General features: G+C 36.7%; 1 protein-coding gene across 1 annotated transcript in view; it reads right to left on the bottom strand.

Moving 5' to 3' along the window:
* Positions 1–20,079, bottom strand: part of MYO3B (myosin IIIB) — a 198,183-nt gene that overhangs the window by 100,442 nt on the left and 77,662 nt on the right. Inside the window, exons 13-16 of the mRNA XM_041403364.1 lie at positions 14,080–14,235; positions 3,038–3,134; positions 2,035–2,151; positions 1,106–1,210 (exon numbers count right to left, since the gene is read on the bottom strand). Coding sequence (XP_041259298.1) covers positions 1,106–1,210; positions 2,035–2,151; positions 3,038–3,134; positions 14,080–14,235 — 475 coding nt within the window. The remainder of the gene's footprint in view (positions 1–1,105; positions 1,211–2,034; positions 2,152–3,037; positions 3,135–14,079; positions 14,236–20,079) is intronic.

Here is a 20,079-nt window from a genome sequence, read left to right as displayed (position 1 = left end):
GTTATCTGGTGGTAGCTTGTGGTGTTTGACAGCAGGTACAGGGACCAACTCTACATAATGTATGCAATATGACATTTGCAGCTCATTTATTTGCTTTCTGTCAGTTATTTTTGCTCTCGGAAACAGGTACCACATTGATTACACTACCTAACTGTCCTAGGGTGACCAATATTTTCCTCAGATAACAAATTCTCACATAAGTTACTCTAACATGAGTACTTGTTTTCTTTAATACCTCAATCAAAGAACATGTAAGTCATTAAAGGAGTATTAACCATCTCCCAGGACAGTGTACTTTCACATAACAGTAAAACTCCTGTTTTATTCCTCTTCAATGTCCCTTTTATTTGTTTTATTTTCTTGGCATTTTCTGATTTCAGGCTTTTTATTCTGGTTTTGTGACTTTAAGAGAACATTTTCTATTAATTATTGTGTGATGTGTAGGATAAAATCAGGAGGATTTTATAAACAAAAATAATTATCAGCTTTCAATATTCATGTACACACAGCACATCAAATTAGAAAGAGTATGAAGTTATAATCTTAAGAATGTAGTAAAATCTTCTACAACATGGTATTTTATTCTCATTAAAATCATTGCTATATAATTGGATTTGTGTCATTATTACATTTATAATAGAACCATACTGAATTTATTTTACTAGAAAATTCTCAAATGGTTCCTCTATTTTGTGACTGAGTGTTTTTTTGCAACAGAAAAGTGCTTCTATGGCACTGAGAACCCTTTATTTAACACATGTATAAATTATTGAAATAAATAAGTCAAGACAGACCTAGGATCAGAATGTGCAGCAATACTTTGCTGCTGGACTCAACAGCCAGAACTTCATGGACGTCAAGGAAACTATACTGGTCAGGTACCTCCGTCATCTTATTTGACCTTTCAGTCCCTTTCATATCACTGTGTCCTTTTCAAAACTCCCAAATCCAATCAGATTTCTACTCTGGTTTTGCTGATTTAGGAATAAAAGGCTTAAAGGAAAAATGTCCCAAAATACAACTTAACAGAACATTATTCACAGCCCTGTAGCACAGCGGCAGTATGAGTAATACGAAACCTAAACCAAAATGAACAGATCCTTACCTGATCCTTGCTGAATGTAACCATGCTTTGGTAGGCAGCATCTGCAGAGGCAAATATGTGGGGGGGATTTGATGAACGCTTCACACCATGGTAAAGCTTGGAGAACTAAATTCAAAGAAATACACACAACAGTCAAAATATGCAACTTAGCTACATAATTAAGAACTGAGAAGAAGACAGTGATTGTCATCTGTTCAACAGAAAGAAGTTGCCTGTTATACCACAGAATTTCCACCGAATCACCTGGAACAGGAGTGGTAATTCTTGGCACTACCCAGTTCCCAGAACACAAATTACAACACCTAGAACACACTCTGATGTTTCCCACACAAGGCAATGAAGAGAGCTGTATCACAAGGAAGAGAATTTCAAGCACAAGCCTTCAATCAAGTTCATACAAAAGAAACTTACAGTGAATCTGAATTCTGGCCCCCTATCTGAAACCTTGATTTTGGCATTCATGGAGACTAAGTTATTTCTAGCTCCACCTCTGGTCATATTTGTAGGGAATTAAACTGGCCTTTATGCTTACAACATTTGATTAATTTGCTTAATCATCAGGCAGAGCTGATGGCATAGGACATGTAATAAGCCTCAGTCAGGGCAGTTGAGGAGGTTCATATAACCATCTTCTGTTTCCAAGAAGAAAGCCCTAAATGCTATATAAGAGGCACAGCTGTTCCTGGGGTAATCTCTGTCCCTCCTGTGGAATTTGTGCCTCCAAGAAGTGAATAAAATAAAATGAAACCAAATTTAACAAACAAAACAAAACAAAACAAAACAAAAATTTAGCAACACTGTTGTGGAGAAAGAAAAGGCTGAGGTTTAGCCTGTGCTTCTAACTTCCAGCATCACTTAAGTATTTTAGCTAGTAGTGTTAATATAAAATGTAAAGCAACTTCCATCTTCAGCTTGGTAGTCTCTCTTACCTGGGGAGAATAAATGCTGAGATTCTGGAAGGGGTTCAAGGCTATTAAAATGTCTCCAACATAAGTATAAATCTGTAGGTCAGCGTAACGTTTTTGCAGCTGATGGATAATTGTATCCTGAGAAGATTACAGAAAGTTTGATAGTTATACAGTATTTTCCCACTTAGGAAGATTTCTGTAAATATACTGAGAACATTGTTTAAGAAGTACTTATTTTAAGTGTTTCTAATTATATTTTAAATGCCAAACCCACAAAATAAAATGTTTTCAAAATTCTTGCTAATGTCATAAAACTAAGTTAAATGGCAACACGTAATTGCAAATTAGAATATTTTCTTATATCAGCTTGAGAAGTAAATCTTCTGAAGAGAAAATGGTGGTAACACATTATTGTTGCACTTCATAGTACATGTCAATTTAATTATTATTTTTTCATTTGCCAATGAAACAAGGATAATAATTTTTCAAGGATTAAATTTTAAGTAGTGGTAGAACTGTTAACACAGGACAATAGCACAATTTAGTATTATGTCTTTATCTTGCTGGCATGTAATTTAAGGATTATCAACACAAAACTTTACAGATACTCTGCAAATAGCTGATACAGTGAAATATGAAATGGATAGTTTTGCCATTTTTTAGCCAGAAGCAGTAGATAATATGTTATCCTATATAAATTAATTATTGTAGAAAAAATCACTTAAAACTACATCTTTATGACTATACTTTGCATTTTAGGAAACTCACAAAAATAATTTAAACTAGCATCATTCATAATTAAGCTTTTCCACGTTATAGTATTCACTGCTACTACTTTTATGCAACTATATAAATTAACAAAATGAGGACAGCAGATCAGTCATGTGAGAATTCTTTTGCCTTGAAGGGACAAAAGATTGCAAGAAGGAAATATTCTAATTCTGCTAAGAGATGCCTAAAAAGCAGAAATAGGGAAGAATGTGAGGTGCAGTTGTCAGAAGCTCCTACCCAGACATTACAGTACCTCATTGAGAACTTCTAGATTTACCAGATCGTCATCTAGAGAGTACTTGTCAGCTCTGTCCACATGGTAGGGTCTTCTAGTATGTATTCGTTCATGCCTGGAAGTTGTTAGTAGAGCACCAGTGTCAGGAAGTGTGTAAGGGACACGATATTAAGATGCAAAGGGATGTCCCGGGTAAATGTTTTTGTCATGCACAAACACAGACATGCTCTCTGAAATACAGAATTTTGTTTGTGGTATCCTTTTATAAAAGCAATAGATCACCTTGCTGTCCCGTGCACTACCTGTTTCCTCTTTCACAATATATAACCCTATCTATTTATCAATGTTCAGCAAAGATTTACTACTTACAGACTTATTACTCCTCATTCACACTCAGTAAACTGAAAAATTCTTCCTCTTTTCCCTTCCCTCACTGCTCTAAGTTAATAAACTACCACTTAGTTTAATTAAATGTTACCCCCACGTGCCCAGCCCTAGTACTGTCATCTAAAGACGATATAAGAAGCAGTAAGTAGGATAAAATCCTACTGTTACCTTGACGTATGCCAAAGTGCCTCCTCAGATGACCCTAGATGTGGCCCAAAAAAACGTTTTTGAACCGCAGCTGCCATCAGACTCTAAATTGTATGGATGTTCAGTCGGCTTGTCTCCAGAGATTTAAGCCACACAACAAGCAGCAGAGACAAACTGTCACATAACCCCTTTATAATCAGATTATACTGAAGGAATCTTTGAAAATGTGGCATATATGTTTTTAAACAACACATCACGTTGAAACGGGAACACATTAAGAGGCTGTAACATGTCTTCCACAGAGGGTGTGAAATATGAATGCTGTAAGCACAACTAGGCTTTTCTTTACAACAAACATAATCAAAGCATAGTAGAAGGACACCCACCGAGATACAGTCTGCATCCTGCTGAGTAACATTTAGCATTGATCCTCAATGACAGTCCTTGACAGACTGTTTTTGCATTGGTTGCCATGTAGAAAGTAAGATCCACATGATCAAGCATCCCAAAACTAGGCTAAATATTATACCAAGCAGTAACAGAACAGCACCCTAAGTTGGCAGGAAACACTTGTTTATCTATAATGTTCAAGGTTAATGTAAAGATGTAGCAGGTTTCCTTAATCATATCTTCATATGCTCTTGGAATCCTTTTTTAAAAATAAACATTGAGGCATTTGCATTTCCCCCCTTTATGTACACTTCTATATTTCAAGCTAATCAGCTTTCATTCAGTAAAGAGAATGCTTTCATATCCAAGAGCTATTACATCATGAGAAGAATTATTGTAAGGAAAGCCTCTAACACAGAGGAAGGAGAAGAGTGTTAGCCATGAACACAGCTTCCCCGATAACTGTGAGTCACATCAAATGATCACACTTTTCAGTCTATTTTTATTCATTTTACTCATTTCCTTTTGGCTACTCAATGAGTTTTAGAAAGCTGTAATGGTTTATTTGAATTGCAACTAAATAAAACCGTGCAAACTGTTTTGTCAGCTAGGAAATAAAATGGTGGGAAGACAGCAGCTTTTGCTGACAGTCCCACTACATTCCCACAGATGGTAGTTTGCTTTATGTTGTACATACAAAGCAATGGAAGAAGGACACACAAAGACAAGAAGCTACGAAAGAAAAATTGTTATAGTGGGTATTATTTCCCATGGGTAGCATGGTGATCACTTGAATTGATTGAAAATTTTATTCAATTAAATCTTCCCTTTTCTGGTCTTTGATTAGGTATTGGGTTGTGGGTTCTTTTTGGCTTTTTTTTTTTTTTTTGAGTCACTATATGCAAAAACATTACACTTTGCTGACAAGCCAGATCCTCAAAGGAGTAAGAATGAATGATGTACTACTAGGGTTTTTAAGTGTTGTTTCCCTTTCACACCAGAATTCAAGTTCTTATTTTATTGTATAGAAAAATACTGTTGTAAATAACGTAAATCGTTTAGAGATGGGAGCGCCCCTCAGTCTACAAACAAAGAAAATATTTTAACAGTTGCTTTACCTCATGAAGATGTAACTAACAAAGACTAGCTAGAGGTTTTAGCTAACATAACTCATGTGTGAAGCTTTTTCCTCCTGGAGCAAAACTTCATAGCCACAATACTGAATTGCAACAAACTGCAAGTAGGGACACATCTACCAGAGGTGCAAGGAGGAGGGGGAAGAGGGCACATGCAAACCTAAGCACGTCTAATTGAAGAATGGCTTTGTGAACTAATCTGTTATCTGATTGTGTATTAAACTCCTGCTGTTTGTTCACCTTAAGTGATAAACTAATCTTTTTTTTTTATTGGAAAGGGTTCCTTTTAAGTCTATGTAAATAAATATGCATTAAATATAAGTAAAACATATATACCTTTGTGCAAATATTTTCTAGCACTTAACTCATTTTCCTAAGTACATGATTAAGAAGAGGATATTAGGAGCATAACATCACATTAGCTTCAAATCTCCTGCTGGCCTCATCAGTTTTCTACTGACCCTATGTCCTCCAGTGCATTGATAGAGTTGGAAGGAAAAAAACCAGACCTTTAATTATTTCCACAATTTTACATCAGAAATACAATCTGCGTTTAATACATACATTAAAAATTCTTAAAAAGCAGAAGGAAACACTCATAATTAGGGAAATAACTATCAGTGTATTTTTTGCATAAAAAGTAGAATTATCAGCCCTTTTTTTCAATTACCCTTCCCTTCTGGCAACATTAAGAAAGTGCAAACTCTAATAAAAAAGGAAATCAAAGATGCTATCTTCCCTAAGTTTCCAGTAATTTTCTGAAGCAATCCCTGCAAGATGCAGCCTCTTCACAAAACAAAACAACTGCCATAAAGGGTGCAAAGGGCCAATTACTCAAGGTACCTAACTTTATTATAGCATCACAGGATGGTTTGGGTCAGAAGAGATCTGAAGAGCACCATTACATTGATCCCAGAAATCCAGCGATGAGCACGGTCTGTTGAAAAAGGCTCTATGCTCTGAAGCACCCTCCTGTTACCATTTTATCATGCAGGAGTAGCTGGAAGGGACAGTTTTCTTGGATTTTGTAGGAGGAGCAAAAGGTGAGAAGCATTTCTCCCTCGAGAGAACCATTTCATGAAACAGCAGAAAGCATTCATTTGTTCTGCTGGTGGTAAAGATATAGTTTGAAAGAAAGTAACTAGTTATAGTAATAGAAGTGCACTGTAAATAGGTATACACTCCATATCCTGCTATCAAGGGATGGGGAAAGAAAAGCTAGATGGACCACACTGACGTCTAGATCAAAAAGTCATTTTGCTGGCAGGTCCAACCTGAGCAACAAAGCAACACAGACCAAGAATTTTTGCCTTCATTGGGAAGTTTCTTCTCTAATCTCTCTCCTCCGCCCCTAACATCTTTGGGGCCTTCCAAGTGGCCTTTACTTTGGCCTCTTGGTGCAATTAAGCATTTATATTTACTGTTTGTTTGTTTCTAGGATTCACAAAGGTACAATGGTTTCTGTATTTTCTCTTCTTTAGATTATTGCCAATTTTAAAATCTAATTCCCAAGATTTACAAGAAAAATACTAAACACACTGAGAAAGAAAAACACAAAGATACACAGACTATTTCCCATGCATTGCAAATACTTAATTTTGTTCCTTTACATCAAGTTTCAGCCTGAAGTAATTTGTTGAAGCAAGGTCATAATAGAGACACCGACACAACCTTAATTACAATATAAATGCTACAGCTATATTTTACAACCTCCAGTAAAAACATATGCACTATACTCAGAACAGGATCACTTTTGGGGGCCCCAGGAGCTTTGAGATTTAAAAAAAAATATATTAAAAGGGAGAAAAATTAGTTTCAAACTCATTTGCCTAATATTCATGTAGAAGAAGGCTGGAAGAATTGCCTTAAATTACATTGTGTATAGCACCAGAGAACTATTTTTTGTTCTGTTTCTGTTATTATCTCTGAGTCCAAATAAAATTACTGGCTGGATGCAATCAAGTTCCTTGCTGTTAATTGCTTTCAAATCGAAATGGGAGCTGGCAGAAAAGCTTGATATCTGGTAGTAAGAATTACTTCCTTGGACTGCTGCTGTAATCTAGCTGGTTCACAAGAAGGGGGAAGCTGCCAAGACACGGTACTGTCATTCTAATATGTGACAAGCTAGCCTGAACATTCCTGCCCTTCTCAAACATTAAATGCTCTTTTCTTTTTTTTTTTTTTTTTTTTTTTTTTTTTTTTTTTTCTTTTCTATTCTTTTCCCCCAGGCTTCTTCAAGTTTGATTCTTCCCAATGTACAGATTTGATTTTTATCCTTCAAAATGCAAGGTTTCACAAGTGTCAGTTCCCCATTACAGAAACAAACTTCTAAATGGTGACCAGCAGTAGCACACTGACTCAGCATCATCCAAACCTCTAAACTCTGAACTTCCTATCAATAGTCTACCTTAAACTTGTTTACAACCATATTCATGCAAATGTTGAAGCTTTTTAATTCTTTTAAAAACTGAAACCAGAGGTTAGTAGATCTTCTATGATTCCTATGAAGAAGCCTATTTACACACAGGAGCATAAGATTCCTGTTCTGTAGGAAAACATCCAAGAGAAGAATGAGCCATGTCTGGAGCTGGCCTCTTCAAACCTGCTGATAATTAGGAACCATAAAACCCAAACTACTCAATGCTTGATCAACATTAACTTTCAAACATCAAATAATTCTGTAACTTTTACATTGGGAGTTAGGTTAATAACATTAGGTTATTGAGGAAATACAGAAGACCCTGAGTTTTTTCTCAACTTCACGCTCCAGTGACATTCGACAGACAGAGCTAACTAAATAAACGTAGATGTCAACTGGTGATTATTAAATATTTTTGTTACTTCAAAATTAATACAGATTTATCATACAGGAGCTCCACATTATCTCCTCTGAAGGAACAGCCAAATGCCACACAGAAACCCACAATATCTATAACTTTTTAAGACAGCTTCAAAGAGTATTACCAAGAGCAAAATTTTTAGAGCACATTCTGTGAAGACTCTTCTTCCCTGCCTCCAGTTCTAAGCTTTTAATCAGGTCTTTTCCTCCCTGATGTTCTGTTTCCCCACCACAGTAAAAGGGGCAGCTAATAGATCTGTTACTACACTTGAATTTCTCCATCTCATGTGCTGTTATGACATTTCTATTTTAGATTTTCTCCTACGTGCTGTTCTGGATAGAACAAACTATTACTTTACAGCTGAGCACAAGTAGATAATGTCTTAATCGTGGTACATTCCAATGGGAAAGGAAAAAAGCAGAACATTTTAATTTCATTCCCTTTTGCTGATGGTCAGTACTTTCCAAGGCCTTCAATTAAAGATTTAAAATTCTACAGTTTTCCATTAGTTGTACTCGTAAGCCATGAAACAGGGGGGGTTTTTTTGGTGGTTTTTTTTTTTTGTTTGTTTGTTTTTGGGTTTTTTTTTAATGGAATGAAATTGAAAGTTTACTTTTTTTTGAGAAAGTTTTCTCAAAGGACACAAGATTTTATCATCATAATTTATGGAAGGAAGGGCTGGGACAATAGACAGAATACCAGGGCTCCAAATGAGCTTCCCTTTTAAATGTCTCCATGACAAGTTCTGTTGTATTTTTAAACATTACTTATGAAACTTGGTATAATTCCTAACTTAAAAGGCTTTGGAAGTTTTTACATCTCTTTTTCAACTTTTTCAACACTGAAGCAGCTGCTGGCTTTGCCAGCTTGAGATAAAGTCCTGACAAGGACAAAGTATGGGGAAAATATTTGATGTTTATAAACAAACACCAGCGAATATACCCACTTACTGCAGTGCATTTCGCCAGTGTAGACAACACAAAGAATCATTTAAAATTTAGCAAAGTTTAAATCTCTTCCAACTTTCTCCTTAAGCAGGCTGTATGTTGGAATCTCCTGTGCTATGAATCAAAAAAGCAACCAACCACACTAATAAGTTCAAGAGATCAAAAGGTGTATTTCGAAAGGGACCAGCTCTCTCATAACCTCCATTAATGGATTATCAAACACACTCAAAGATTACTGAACAAAAACACAGTCTCCACAAAGAAAATGTTTACCGTTAAATGAGAATGAAAAATAGCCATAATTTGTAACATATCTTCGCTTAGAGCCTTCCCAAAGTGTTTCCCAGGCTCTAGGGCAGGAAGAAGGAAAATAAAAATGGCCAGAGCTCCAGGCATTATTACATGTTTCTCCTCATTAGCAGGTTTACAGCGACCTAACAGTACAGTACAGTATGGCTTTATAGAACAAGACAAAGTTCTTGCCTCAGCAAACTGCTATCTCTTTTCCACAGTTATGATATATTAAGTTAAACTATTAATAACCATTTCATAAGTGAAAGGAACAGACAAATATTGTGGGCAAGTGATAGAACAGAGATTACACAGCAAATCAGAGTGAGAATGAGGAACAGAACACAAACGTCTACTATGTTTTTGTATTAAATTCACGAGGTGCCTAAACATTCTTGGTATTTTAATGACAAGCAATCATATGAATCTTCATCTTGAGGAATCTATCCCTGAAATATAGCAAGTTTATGGTAAGATTGACTTGTGTACCTTTATACTTAGAGAATACATTATTAATCACACTCAGATGCACTGAGTCTATCAACACTCAGTTATTATTTTTGTAACAAAAACATTTTTATAGTTCTGCTTAGAATTCCTGACAAATGTTTGCTTGTTCTGTTGGCACACTTGCTGTAACTTAAATTCCTTCTTTTTTCCTCTATTCTCAAATTTTATGCTACATGAGGTACCATTCTTTAGGAATGAATGATATTTCTTGTTCTCACAATGTTACTATGCATAAGGACGCTATGTGAACAACCATCTTGCAGTATTTGTATGCATACAGAAGTGAGAAAGAAAAAAAAAAAAGAAGGGAAAATAGGAAAAAACTGAATGAGAACCTGTGAAAGCATCCTCTCTGATTTTAAGAAATGCTTCCTGCCTAGAGGCAGCTACATATTGATAGGAATAAGACTGCTGTGACTCCCAAGATGACCTAGAAATCAGTATCCATGTGCTAAAAAGGAATTCTCTGTTTGACTTCAGACTAGATGGGGAAGAAAAATTCAGCACGGTTGGAATGAATACATGTGAAGCAACATTCTGATGTACTAACCTTTATTTTTCAAGGATTAAAGAACTTCTATAAAAATAGAACTAGTGGACTACTTAACACTGAATAAATTTCTTAGAATCAAACTTCATATAATTGTTACTATGTTAAAGCTGTTAATGGAAAGTGCCTTGATGCTAATTAGCCATTATGCTTTGATTGTTAGAAAACAAATACAGTTAACTGATAGCTTATAAATGGGATACGGATAAGAAAGATAACACCCAGAGCTCATCTTTACACAGATGTAACATTAGACTTTCTCACTAAGCTCTTCCTCATGCGAGTATAAGACACAGGCAATGCAGGAGTGGACAGCTAATGCCAAACCACAAGAATTTCAGTGTAAAAGATGCCAACAGATGATAAAAAGAATCTTCTTCCTCCTTACAAGTGTGGAAAGAGGGGTGCTCTGGCTGTTTTCTAAAAATGCCTATTTGCATACAGATCAAAGATATCTGCACTTCACCAATGAAAATGATTTAGGGAAAAACAGAACTAGTGGAAATGTTTCAAAGTGTATCTTTTTCAGTAAAAAGGCAGGATGAATTGTTAATGTTATTTTTAATTTTAAAAGTGGTCTTTTACCAGCACAAACATTTTCTTTTTATTATTAGTTTTTAACCTAAAGGAAATCAGAATATAAAATTCTCTAGTAAGTTGCTTCATGGAAAAGTAACAACAGTGTGTTCATCAGAAACAAACTGATGATAGGAACAAATGTGTGTTAACAGACTTCTTAGAGCTCAAGGTCAATAAAGAGCCGCTTCAGTTCAGAAGTCTGAAGAAATGTACTGAAGTTAAGCCTAGCTATACTGCACACAAAGCTGACAAAAGAAGAACGAAAGAAGCTAAAATAAGGTGGTGTTTCAGTCTGCGACTCCAGAGGCCGGCCCAGGTGGTCCTACCAAAAGGGGCCAGCCTGTTTCTTTCTGCCACTCTCCTGCTTATTCCTCCTGGCCATGTGAAGCATTCCCTCCATTCACTTCAGCACAGACTAGAAAGTTATCTGTGTTTCTGCTGGCTCAGTTTTTTTCTCTCACTGTAGAAGTTCAAGCTCAGGAGGTTTTTGACAATCCCTGAAGCTGCAATATAAACAGCATCATGAGTTTGCTCCTGGGAGTTGAGGGAAAATGGAAGCAGCAGCTCTCTCCTTTTCACTAGCAGTGCACTGTGCATTCTCTATGTCTCTCCTTCACACGCTCTAAGTCATTAGTAGTGACTTTCAAGTCTGCAGGCTTGCTCTCAGGCACAATGACCTAAAGTGATGTACCAAAATAGGCAAAACTGGCATGGCTCCATAGGAAATAGAATCCTATTTAAAACCCCACAGGTGCTGAGTCAGAATAGAATCAAAAGACACAAATCCAAAGCACCATCCTGGAAGATTTTTCATATGAGACAAAACACCTCCTGATCAGCTGTCATCACCACTGAGTCCCTGGGCTCTCTCAAAGAAGAAGTGCCTTTAACACAAGCATAATGATGATTTACTAGTCTCTGGAAATTTTCAGCCTGTGCTCTTTAGAACATTTTCTCTTACTTATCTTTTAAATTATTGATTTGTAGTGTGGCTCTACTCCTAAGAATGGGTGTCTATTTTTCTTTATTTCTAAACACTGGGAAGTTAATGTACATTTCACTGTGCCTGTCATGGGCACATCAATAAACAGAAAAAACATGCACTATATTCAATGTATATTCAACAGGGAAGTTTTACCTAACATGGATTTCAATTGGCCTTATTTACTTTGAAGTGGTGACTATACATTCAGATGACTTCTACAGATCATTACAAATGAATGCCAGTAAATTTTTTACAGTACCATCTGGTCATATGTTCTCCTGCATGTCAAATTTTGTATTGAAAATTATGTTGTAGATGCATTACAGAGGTTTTAAAGGCTTTTAATGGGTAAAAATTTTTCTAGAGGGTACAATATCACTATTACAGAGCCAAGTCTTTTACAGTTACGAGGCTACGTCAATCTTCTTGGGAAAATTCAAATTAGATGCTCTTAGTGGTTGGTTCTTTTATAATAATCTTATGTTTTTAGTCCAGCATTAACTGTCTGCCTCACAGACTTAGTATTTTGCAGGGATGTACTTTTGCTATCCCATTACATTTGTACCAATTTGATCAAACTTAAAATCTTTAGAATATCATACTGAACAATATGTTGTAGATTTCAGAGCTAAACAATAAGTTGATTTTTGTCCTCACTGAGCATGCTCTCAACCCCGATCACAGTGGGCTGGTGCTTCACAGAAGAAGTAAGGACACCATAGTATAATGCTAAAACAATCAGAAAGACTTTTGTTTGAAAATAAAATTAACTTAAGCTGGGTTAGGTGGTGACAGGACAGACAAGGAGTTACAACTCCCTTAGATGAGCACTGATTCATACTGGGTGCTGGGAAGCAAAATCCTTCTTATAGTCCAGTCATGTCTAAGGTGCAGGAGCTTGTCTGTCACAGCATACCCAGTTAATACATGAAAAGGCTTGAGAAAGAAATGCTGTCGTGCTCTTGGTTCTTTGTCACTCCACATTATGGAGCTCAATCCCAGAAGAATGTATTGGAATACCATGACAAATCCATTTCAGAGCTCCTCTTAGCACAAGGATCATTTCACTCTGTCTATATGTGCAATCAGGTCAACAGCTGGAAAAATTCTTATACCTCTTGGGCCAGCCATGCCATAGCTGTAGGCAATGTGATCTCGGAGGTGCTGTATGGGGAAGGAATCTTAGGAAACCAGATAAAGCAGTAACTTGTACTGTAATGCTGGCATAAATCCCACGCACAGTGAGCATTTCCAGGTATGTTTTCCCAGAAAACAAACAAAGAAACCAACAAGAACAAACACACACACCCCACAAAACCAACCAAACAAAAACTCACCACCCACACAAGTCAGCTTTACCTTGAAACTATACTTAACAACCATTCCCTTATTTTAACTTGTACATTTTTGTTTGGACCTTTAGCATTTAAGGTACAGAGATATATGGCATGCAAATATATACATGTTTATGACTTCTGAATCATAACATCTAATTTAATTCATCAACATTAGTAGGTAGTTATTTATAATAATGGGCCAGAGCTTATCTAACTCTAGAATTTCATATTACAGAATGAGTGCTGAGCTTGGGACAGTATGTTCATTTGCATTTAATTCTCTTTTGAAGCAGTGAAATTCTGCCACCCTCTGGACAACAACTAAACTAAGACATATATACAGTCAGCCTCAAAAGATGCCACTTCTGCCAATAAACATGTATTGCTTTTTAAGCACATTTTAAAATTAATTACTGGGCTGACTGAAAAAATAGAAGTTATTATTAAACAGGCAAAACAACTACTTTCAGTACTGATCAGCCTTCTTACTAACAGGATTTAATCTAACAGCAAACTTCAAAATTTTCTGTTCTGAACTTTTTCTAGTAGTCTCTTGAATGTTCACAGTTGTATTTTTAAAAATCTGTTATCAAAGTACAATACAATGTTTTGTGCCAACATTTATTTCCACAAACCAGAACATTCTGGAATTATCAACATCTTTCTGATGGAGCCAAATGAGAACAAGTATAGAACAGAGTTCAGTGGGAGAAAGAAAGGCAAAGAAAGTTGCATTATGGCTGATCAAACTAGCTTTAAGAAGTATCAAAGGGACAGCACGACTCTTACATTCACATGGCAAGCAGCATTTGTTGCTAATAATATTGGCATTCAACACATTAATATGATCAGTCGAAACAGTAAAAGTCACATTCAAGGTTTCAATTTGTGCTTCCAGTATAAGTGTGGGGAAGGAGGGCCGCAGCATAAATGTTGCTACATACAGTACCTTGTACAGTACCTTGTTTTGGCTGTGGAGCCTAGCTGCTGCTGTTCTTGGATGAGCTCAGCCAGCTGGTTTTGCAAAGACATATCTTTACCGTGTACTTGTTTAATAAACGGATGTTCCAACAGATGGGTGACCGAAGGACGCTTCTCAAAATCTTTGATTAGACACCTGTGACAGAGAAATAGGGGTCTCAGACAATGATGCTATCATTACAGCATGAATTGAGTCAGCTTACTGTGTGGCTCTTACTTTGTTTTCTTTTTCCACAAATTTGAGTTCCTCAATATGTAACAAGACTCTTCCATACTGCAATAGATCTGGCATAAAATACTTAGTTAAGTGAATGCACTCTACAAGAATACTAGTATAAAGGCTAAAAATTTGAGCTTATTTAATGTCTCTTTTTAACTGTAACTAGGTAAAAGAAAAAGAATGACATTGTATCCTGTAAGAGCTGTACAGTTAATACATAAAAATTAAGATGAATAGACAATACTTCACTCACTTTAATTTTCTATCTATTCTCCGCTGAGAGTTTGACTCTGAACTGTAGGATACAGCTGAAAACCACAACTGAAACCTGTGGTACAACACTGCTCAGAAGGATTTGATATACAGCTTTGGTTTTAAAATGAATGTTATGGGTAGATATTCTATATTGCAATGATGTGTGTTAGCATAAGAATCATGGAAAATTCTGCAAACCTGCACATTTCAGTCTGGAAGAGAAAGGAATCAGTCAGAATTAAATGCTAGCCACAGTACCTAAGTTCTTTCTGTGAACTAGTGCAGTACAGGTGAACTAGTAATGAGTAAAGAAATACATCCTATTGACTCAGCATAACATAAAGTACCATACTAATTTATATAATTGAGATTTAAGTTTGGAGAAGTCATCACTCAAGCTGAATTATTTTCTGCATAATAAAGCTGAAATAATACCATTCAAACAGAAGAATGATCCAACAGGATCCAACTACATTACAAAAAATCATACACATTAATTGATTTCAAATACTACTAAAAACATTAGCAAGTTATTAAAGTTTAGCCTCACCTCAAAGACTTTATTGAAGACTAAAGTCTGGTCCTAAAATGATCCTGAGATATCTTTGAACATAATTTTAATACTTTAGGTTCCTGAAAATCATTTTACTAACCTCTTCTGTACATCTATTCCAGAAAAAGTCTGTAAAATGTGTTACCAGTTTTGGAACTGTTTTGGTGAATTTTGCTATAGGCTAGAACTGTAGCCTCCTGATAGAAACACTAAAGCAACACAACCTGCTTTATCTCCATCCCTCTGGGCACAAGGCTATAAATACCAGTCCTTCCCCTCCAGGAAAAGATCCATCATTAGCCCTGAACAGGTTCTGACAATCACCCTTACCCCTTTTCTTTTTGTAATCTGGGAGTTTTAAAAGTCAATACACCCACACAGACAATACAATCCATGCCAATCCTGTTTAAATTCATGTTTCCTGAGAAAAAGGAAAAAAGCATTTGAAAAAGAAGACAACATTAATCAGGAAAACAGAGCAAAAGAGAACAAAACAATAAGTTCTATGCATTATACAAATTCACAGATTAATGGCAAGTATCTGAAGTGGAGATTTCAGTCTGAAAAGCTCATGCACTCATGATTTTTATCATCAGTAATTCTATCAATAATTCCAACTTTGCAGTATTTATGTTTTATTTTTAATAAATAAATGTTCTTGTTAAATTCACTTTCATCTAGAGTTTTTCAGCACTATGACTGAATCCAAGTGAATCTACATCATAGGATCATGGATAGTTTGTGTTGGAAGGGAGCTTTCAAAGTCATGTAGTTCAAACCCCCTGCGATGCACAGGGACATCAACTATACCAAGTTGCTCAGAACCCTGTTCAACTTGACCTTGACTGTTTCCAGGGATGGGGCATCTACCAACTTCTGTCAGTGTTTCACCTTAATGCAAAAACCGTCCTTCTGAAATCTAGTCTGAATTCACTATCTTTTTGTTTAAAACCATTATCTCTTGTCCTATCACAAAAGGCACTTGCTTTTCAGATAATATTAGAGTTTAAATGGATTATCATAAAAAAATTATACAGCTCCAGACAGGATATCTTGTGTTTATCAAAAGTGTGAAGAACATGCAAACCTTAGACCTGGTAGCATGGAGTTATTAATATGAATTCTCTGAGGTCTGAACAATGCACCCACAAATACACTCTGAAGACAGGATACAGAAGTTGCATGAGAGTTTTTCTATATACATGGCCTCTAGGTGAGACGTCAAAATGTCCAGGACACTGCACTCATTGTGGAAGCCTAACAAGAGACATTTTGGATAAAAAAGTTCTTAGCTTCTCTCTAGCATGTCTGAAATGTGAGCTTTTTGGGTCTGGCAGATGTTTTAATGAGCACAGGTAAGTTCTGTGAAGGAGGTGGTCTTGGAGATCTTTCGGATTACCTTTCCTTCTGTCCATAATCCCCTACCCCAGTGACCATTCACTTTGTATGCATGCTTCCCCTTTGTAACAATCAATGTTTATCTATTGTTTCATCTAAATGCAGCCTTCATCCTCTGGCAGTAGGATAATGCTGCAGTTTGTGTTCATGTAGGATTTCACTTGAAACACAACCAAAACTTTGTTAAATTGCAGGATGACTAAGTTAATGACACAAGACACATCAACATGATTCTGTGATCAAACTCCCTCTGTTCCAAGCTCAGACAGAGCACATCTCCTATTATGCCAAGTTTGTGCCTGCATGGGAAGAACAGAGTCCTTTCAGAAGGTTAACAAGATGACACAACAAAGCAGAGAGCTAGTAACTAACAGCTGTGCAAGGGTGAGGGAGAGCTGCTTAAATTCATGTCTGTAATTTCATGTGTGAGTACTTCAGCTTCAGGGAAGAGACTAACAGGAGAAGGAACATTTCCACTGGAGATGGTTTAATCCATCAAGTCAAATGGCAAGTTCCTAGCACTCATGTCACAAAAACACAGCAAGCAGAAAGAGCAGGTAGGCCACAGGGAATTGAAGTGTATGAGGAACACATCCTCCTTTGCCTCTAAACAACAGAAGTTTTGACACAGTCACTTCTAGAAATTAGCCCTTACTGTTTCAAATGCAGTAAACAGCCTGCAGCTTAGTCACTGTAGGTACTGAGAGCTCAGTCTGTACTCAAATGTACAGTGCTAATTTGATGTCTCACCAGGCTTGCTGTGATGGAATGTAGGATGGAAAGCTGTCATGTGACACTGAAAAGATAGCCCTTATGTTTCTCAGGGCATATTCCTTTGTCCTTATTCCTTTCTATGTAGAAAAGGCCTATTGATATTCTGCTTCTACACACTGTCAGTTCAGCTGTGTTGCTTTTAGTGCAACATGAATACCTGCTGCTGCTGTTCTTAGTAAACATCATCCGTAAAATAAAAATTCTTGGACCACCACCTAAGTGCTAATGAAAAATGATGCATCAGACTGCTGGTGTCACTGCAGGTGTTCAATAAGGTGTCATCATCCTACTGGAAGCAGTATTGACTCTATAATGCTCTTCAGAAAAAAACAAACATAGAGTATCACTCTTACAAGTGCTAAAGCCTGCACAAGGGTGAGAATTATCACCATGTTTTCTACTGACTGCACTCTGACATGGAATTATAATGTGTGGAAAAGTTAACCATATGAGTGTCCGAGTTCAAACTTGCCAGTAAATTCAGGGAGATGATGTATCCAACATATATGCCAGAAAAAAAGAAATCAAGAAGTAATAAACATCCAGTAATGTCAACTTTTGGAAGAGTACAGTAACAAACCAGCTTTTACAATTTCCCTCATCACAAAATATTCTGAAATCAGCCTGTGCATTGTACAAGTGAAACACAACGTTAAAAGCCCTATTAATGAAGGATTTGTTTCTGAGGAAAAAAGAAAACTAAAACATCTTCAGCTTCTCATCTGAACATTCATTTAAGACCAGTTTGGACAGTTAGCTCAGGCACTGTCAAACATCAACCATACTGCAATTATTCATAAAACCAATAAATGTGCTGCACCTGCAAATTCAGCCAAATTGTTTGGCTCATGGAAATTAAAAAATAATAAAAAAAAAAGATAAAAGAAAAAGGTGGTGCATTAGTTTGAAAGGAGCAAATTGACTAGCAAATCTACTGCAAGATAGGTTTCAAATAAGGTATGATGAAAGTATCACATTTAGTCTCCTATTTTTTGGATCTAAAATAACAGAAAGGCCAAGCAAGTAGAGATTGAAAAAGAAATAAAAACTGTATGTTTGCCTTGATGGAAGTCAATCCATTATCTAATTGGAAATTCTAGTATCTTCCATCACGCTTTCTTAGCTGAAAATTAATTCTCAGAATTCATTAGCGTCACTACATTAAACATAGGTTGCAGCCATTTGCTGCAATCTCACAGCCAGGCTCCTAAGCACCATTTCCATTCTGCCACAATTACAAGCAAAGATGAAGCATTTATTAGCAGAGGATAAGAGCAGCCTTCCATCCACACAGGCCCATCTGAGACAGCCTCTAAAAATTCACTGGCTGCTTGCACTCGGATGATAACATTGTTGGAATTGCTGGGTCTTGACAATGTAAGCAGCCATTTCACAAGGAGCGAATCAGATGGCTGAAAAGGAGAGATATTTATCAGCATTCATGAGCTAATATTTACTAATGAATAAATGGAAAGAAACAGATTTCATAAGGACTGCAGTGGTGGTCTAAGTCTTCTGTGTGTTCAGAAATAGAAAACTAACGTCACTCACTATTGCAGCCAAATCTAAGTAGAGCAGCAGCAGTTCTCTCTTTCAGAAATTCTCTTTCATTAGATGTATTATCATCTATTTGACCCCATGTGCGTTCTTTAAAAAGAAAGAAATCAAGCAGCTGCAACTCTCATATCTTAGTTGCATAATGATTTATCGCCAGTATTTTGGGTTTTTTTCAATTATTACATTTTGTAAATGCTACATTTTCTGATGATTTCTTATCTGCTAAAAGTATATTGCTGGAAGCAATTTTGTCTCATAACCCAAATATCCAACCAGACTTCAAGCAACTATTTAATATCTCCATGCAGGGAAGATACATACGTTAATATTTGGAAGAAATGATGGCTGTGTGTTAGACTATATTAGAGCTGGGGAATTCACATAACAGCCTCTGGGTAACAATGATATAAAGTCGCTGTGCTGTTCAACTGTTATCTGTTAGCTAAGTCCTTACTGCCACTCCTCTGGTCCCTATCTCCCTGCCACTCCCTGCTTCATCAGGATGCTTTCCCCCTCACCTGCTCCTCTCACAGCTCTAGACCATTCTCCCCTGCCCTCCACATATTTCACTCCTTGCACAAGTACCTGCTGTCTAGCAGTGAGGAATGTTTCCAGGACTCTGCTATTCCGATAAAAGAATTTTCCAGGCTCTTGAACCAGACTCCAGATAATCCTAAAATCCTCTCATTCCAGTCCCTGAAAATTTAGTTACCAGACTGCCCTCAAAGATAGAGACATTCTAGAGTGGTTCAGCTGATGTTCTAGAGTGGAAATTTCCCAGAGGAAGAAGAGAAAGAGTAAGGTCATATCCTCTTGAAAGGAGGGAGCATTCTCTCCTAAGCAGGGAGAATGAGGTGTCTAGGTTCTGAGACTTTATTTTTGACTCTGCATACTTACCTGATTACTTACAGATTATTTACTGATTTTTTTAGCTGGTTAAAATGCTCAGTAACTGAATGTTCCTTCTACCTCTGAATCACACGTAGCTGTGGCAGGCACTGGTCAGTTACATGCAGCCAAGAAGTGGAGAAGACATTTCATTAACTACATCTGTAATAAGATGCAGGAATGTGCCTGCTTCTCTGAACCTTCTTTCCACTTGCAGGCCTGCCCAACCCCCACTACTACAGGTCACTAATTTGCAAAAGTGAACTAAAAAACTGTGACAGCTTTGCCAACAGCATTTCTGTTTTCAGTCCTAATTCAGCAGGACTCACAGGATA

The sequence above is a fragment of the Onychostruthus taczanowskii genome, unplaced genomic scaffold (assembly GCF_017590055.1).
Source record: "Onychostruthus taczanowskii isolate IOZ18803 unplaced genomic scaffold, ASM1759005v1 scaffold20, whole genome shotgun sequence".
Taxonomy (NCBI): Eukaryota; Metazoa; Chordata; class Aves; order Passeriformes; family Passeridae; genus Onychostruthus; species Onychostruthus taczanowskii.
The sequence above is the reverse complement of the archived record's forward strand: the minus strand, read 5'-3'. Positions and strand labels throughout refer to the sequence as shown.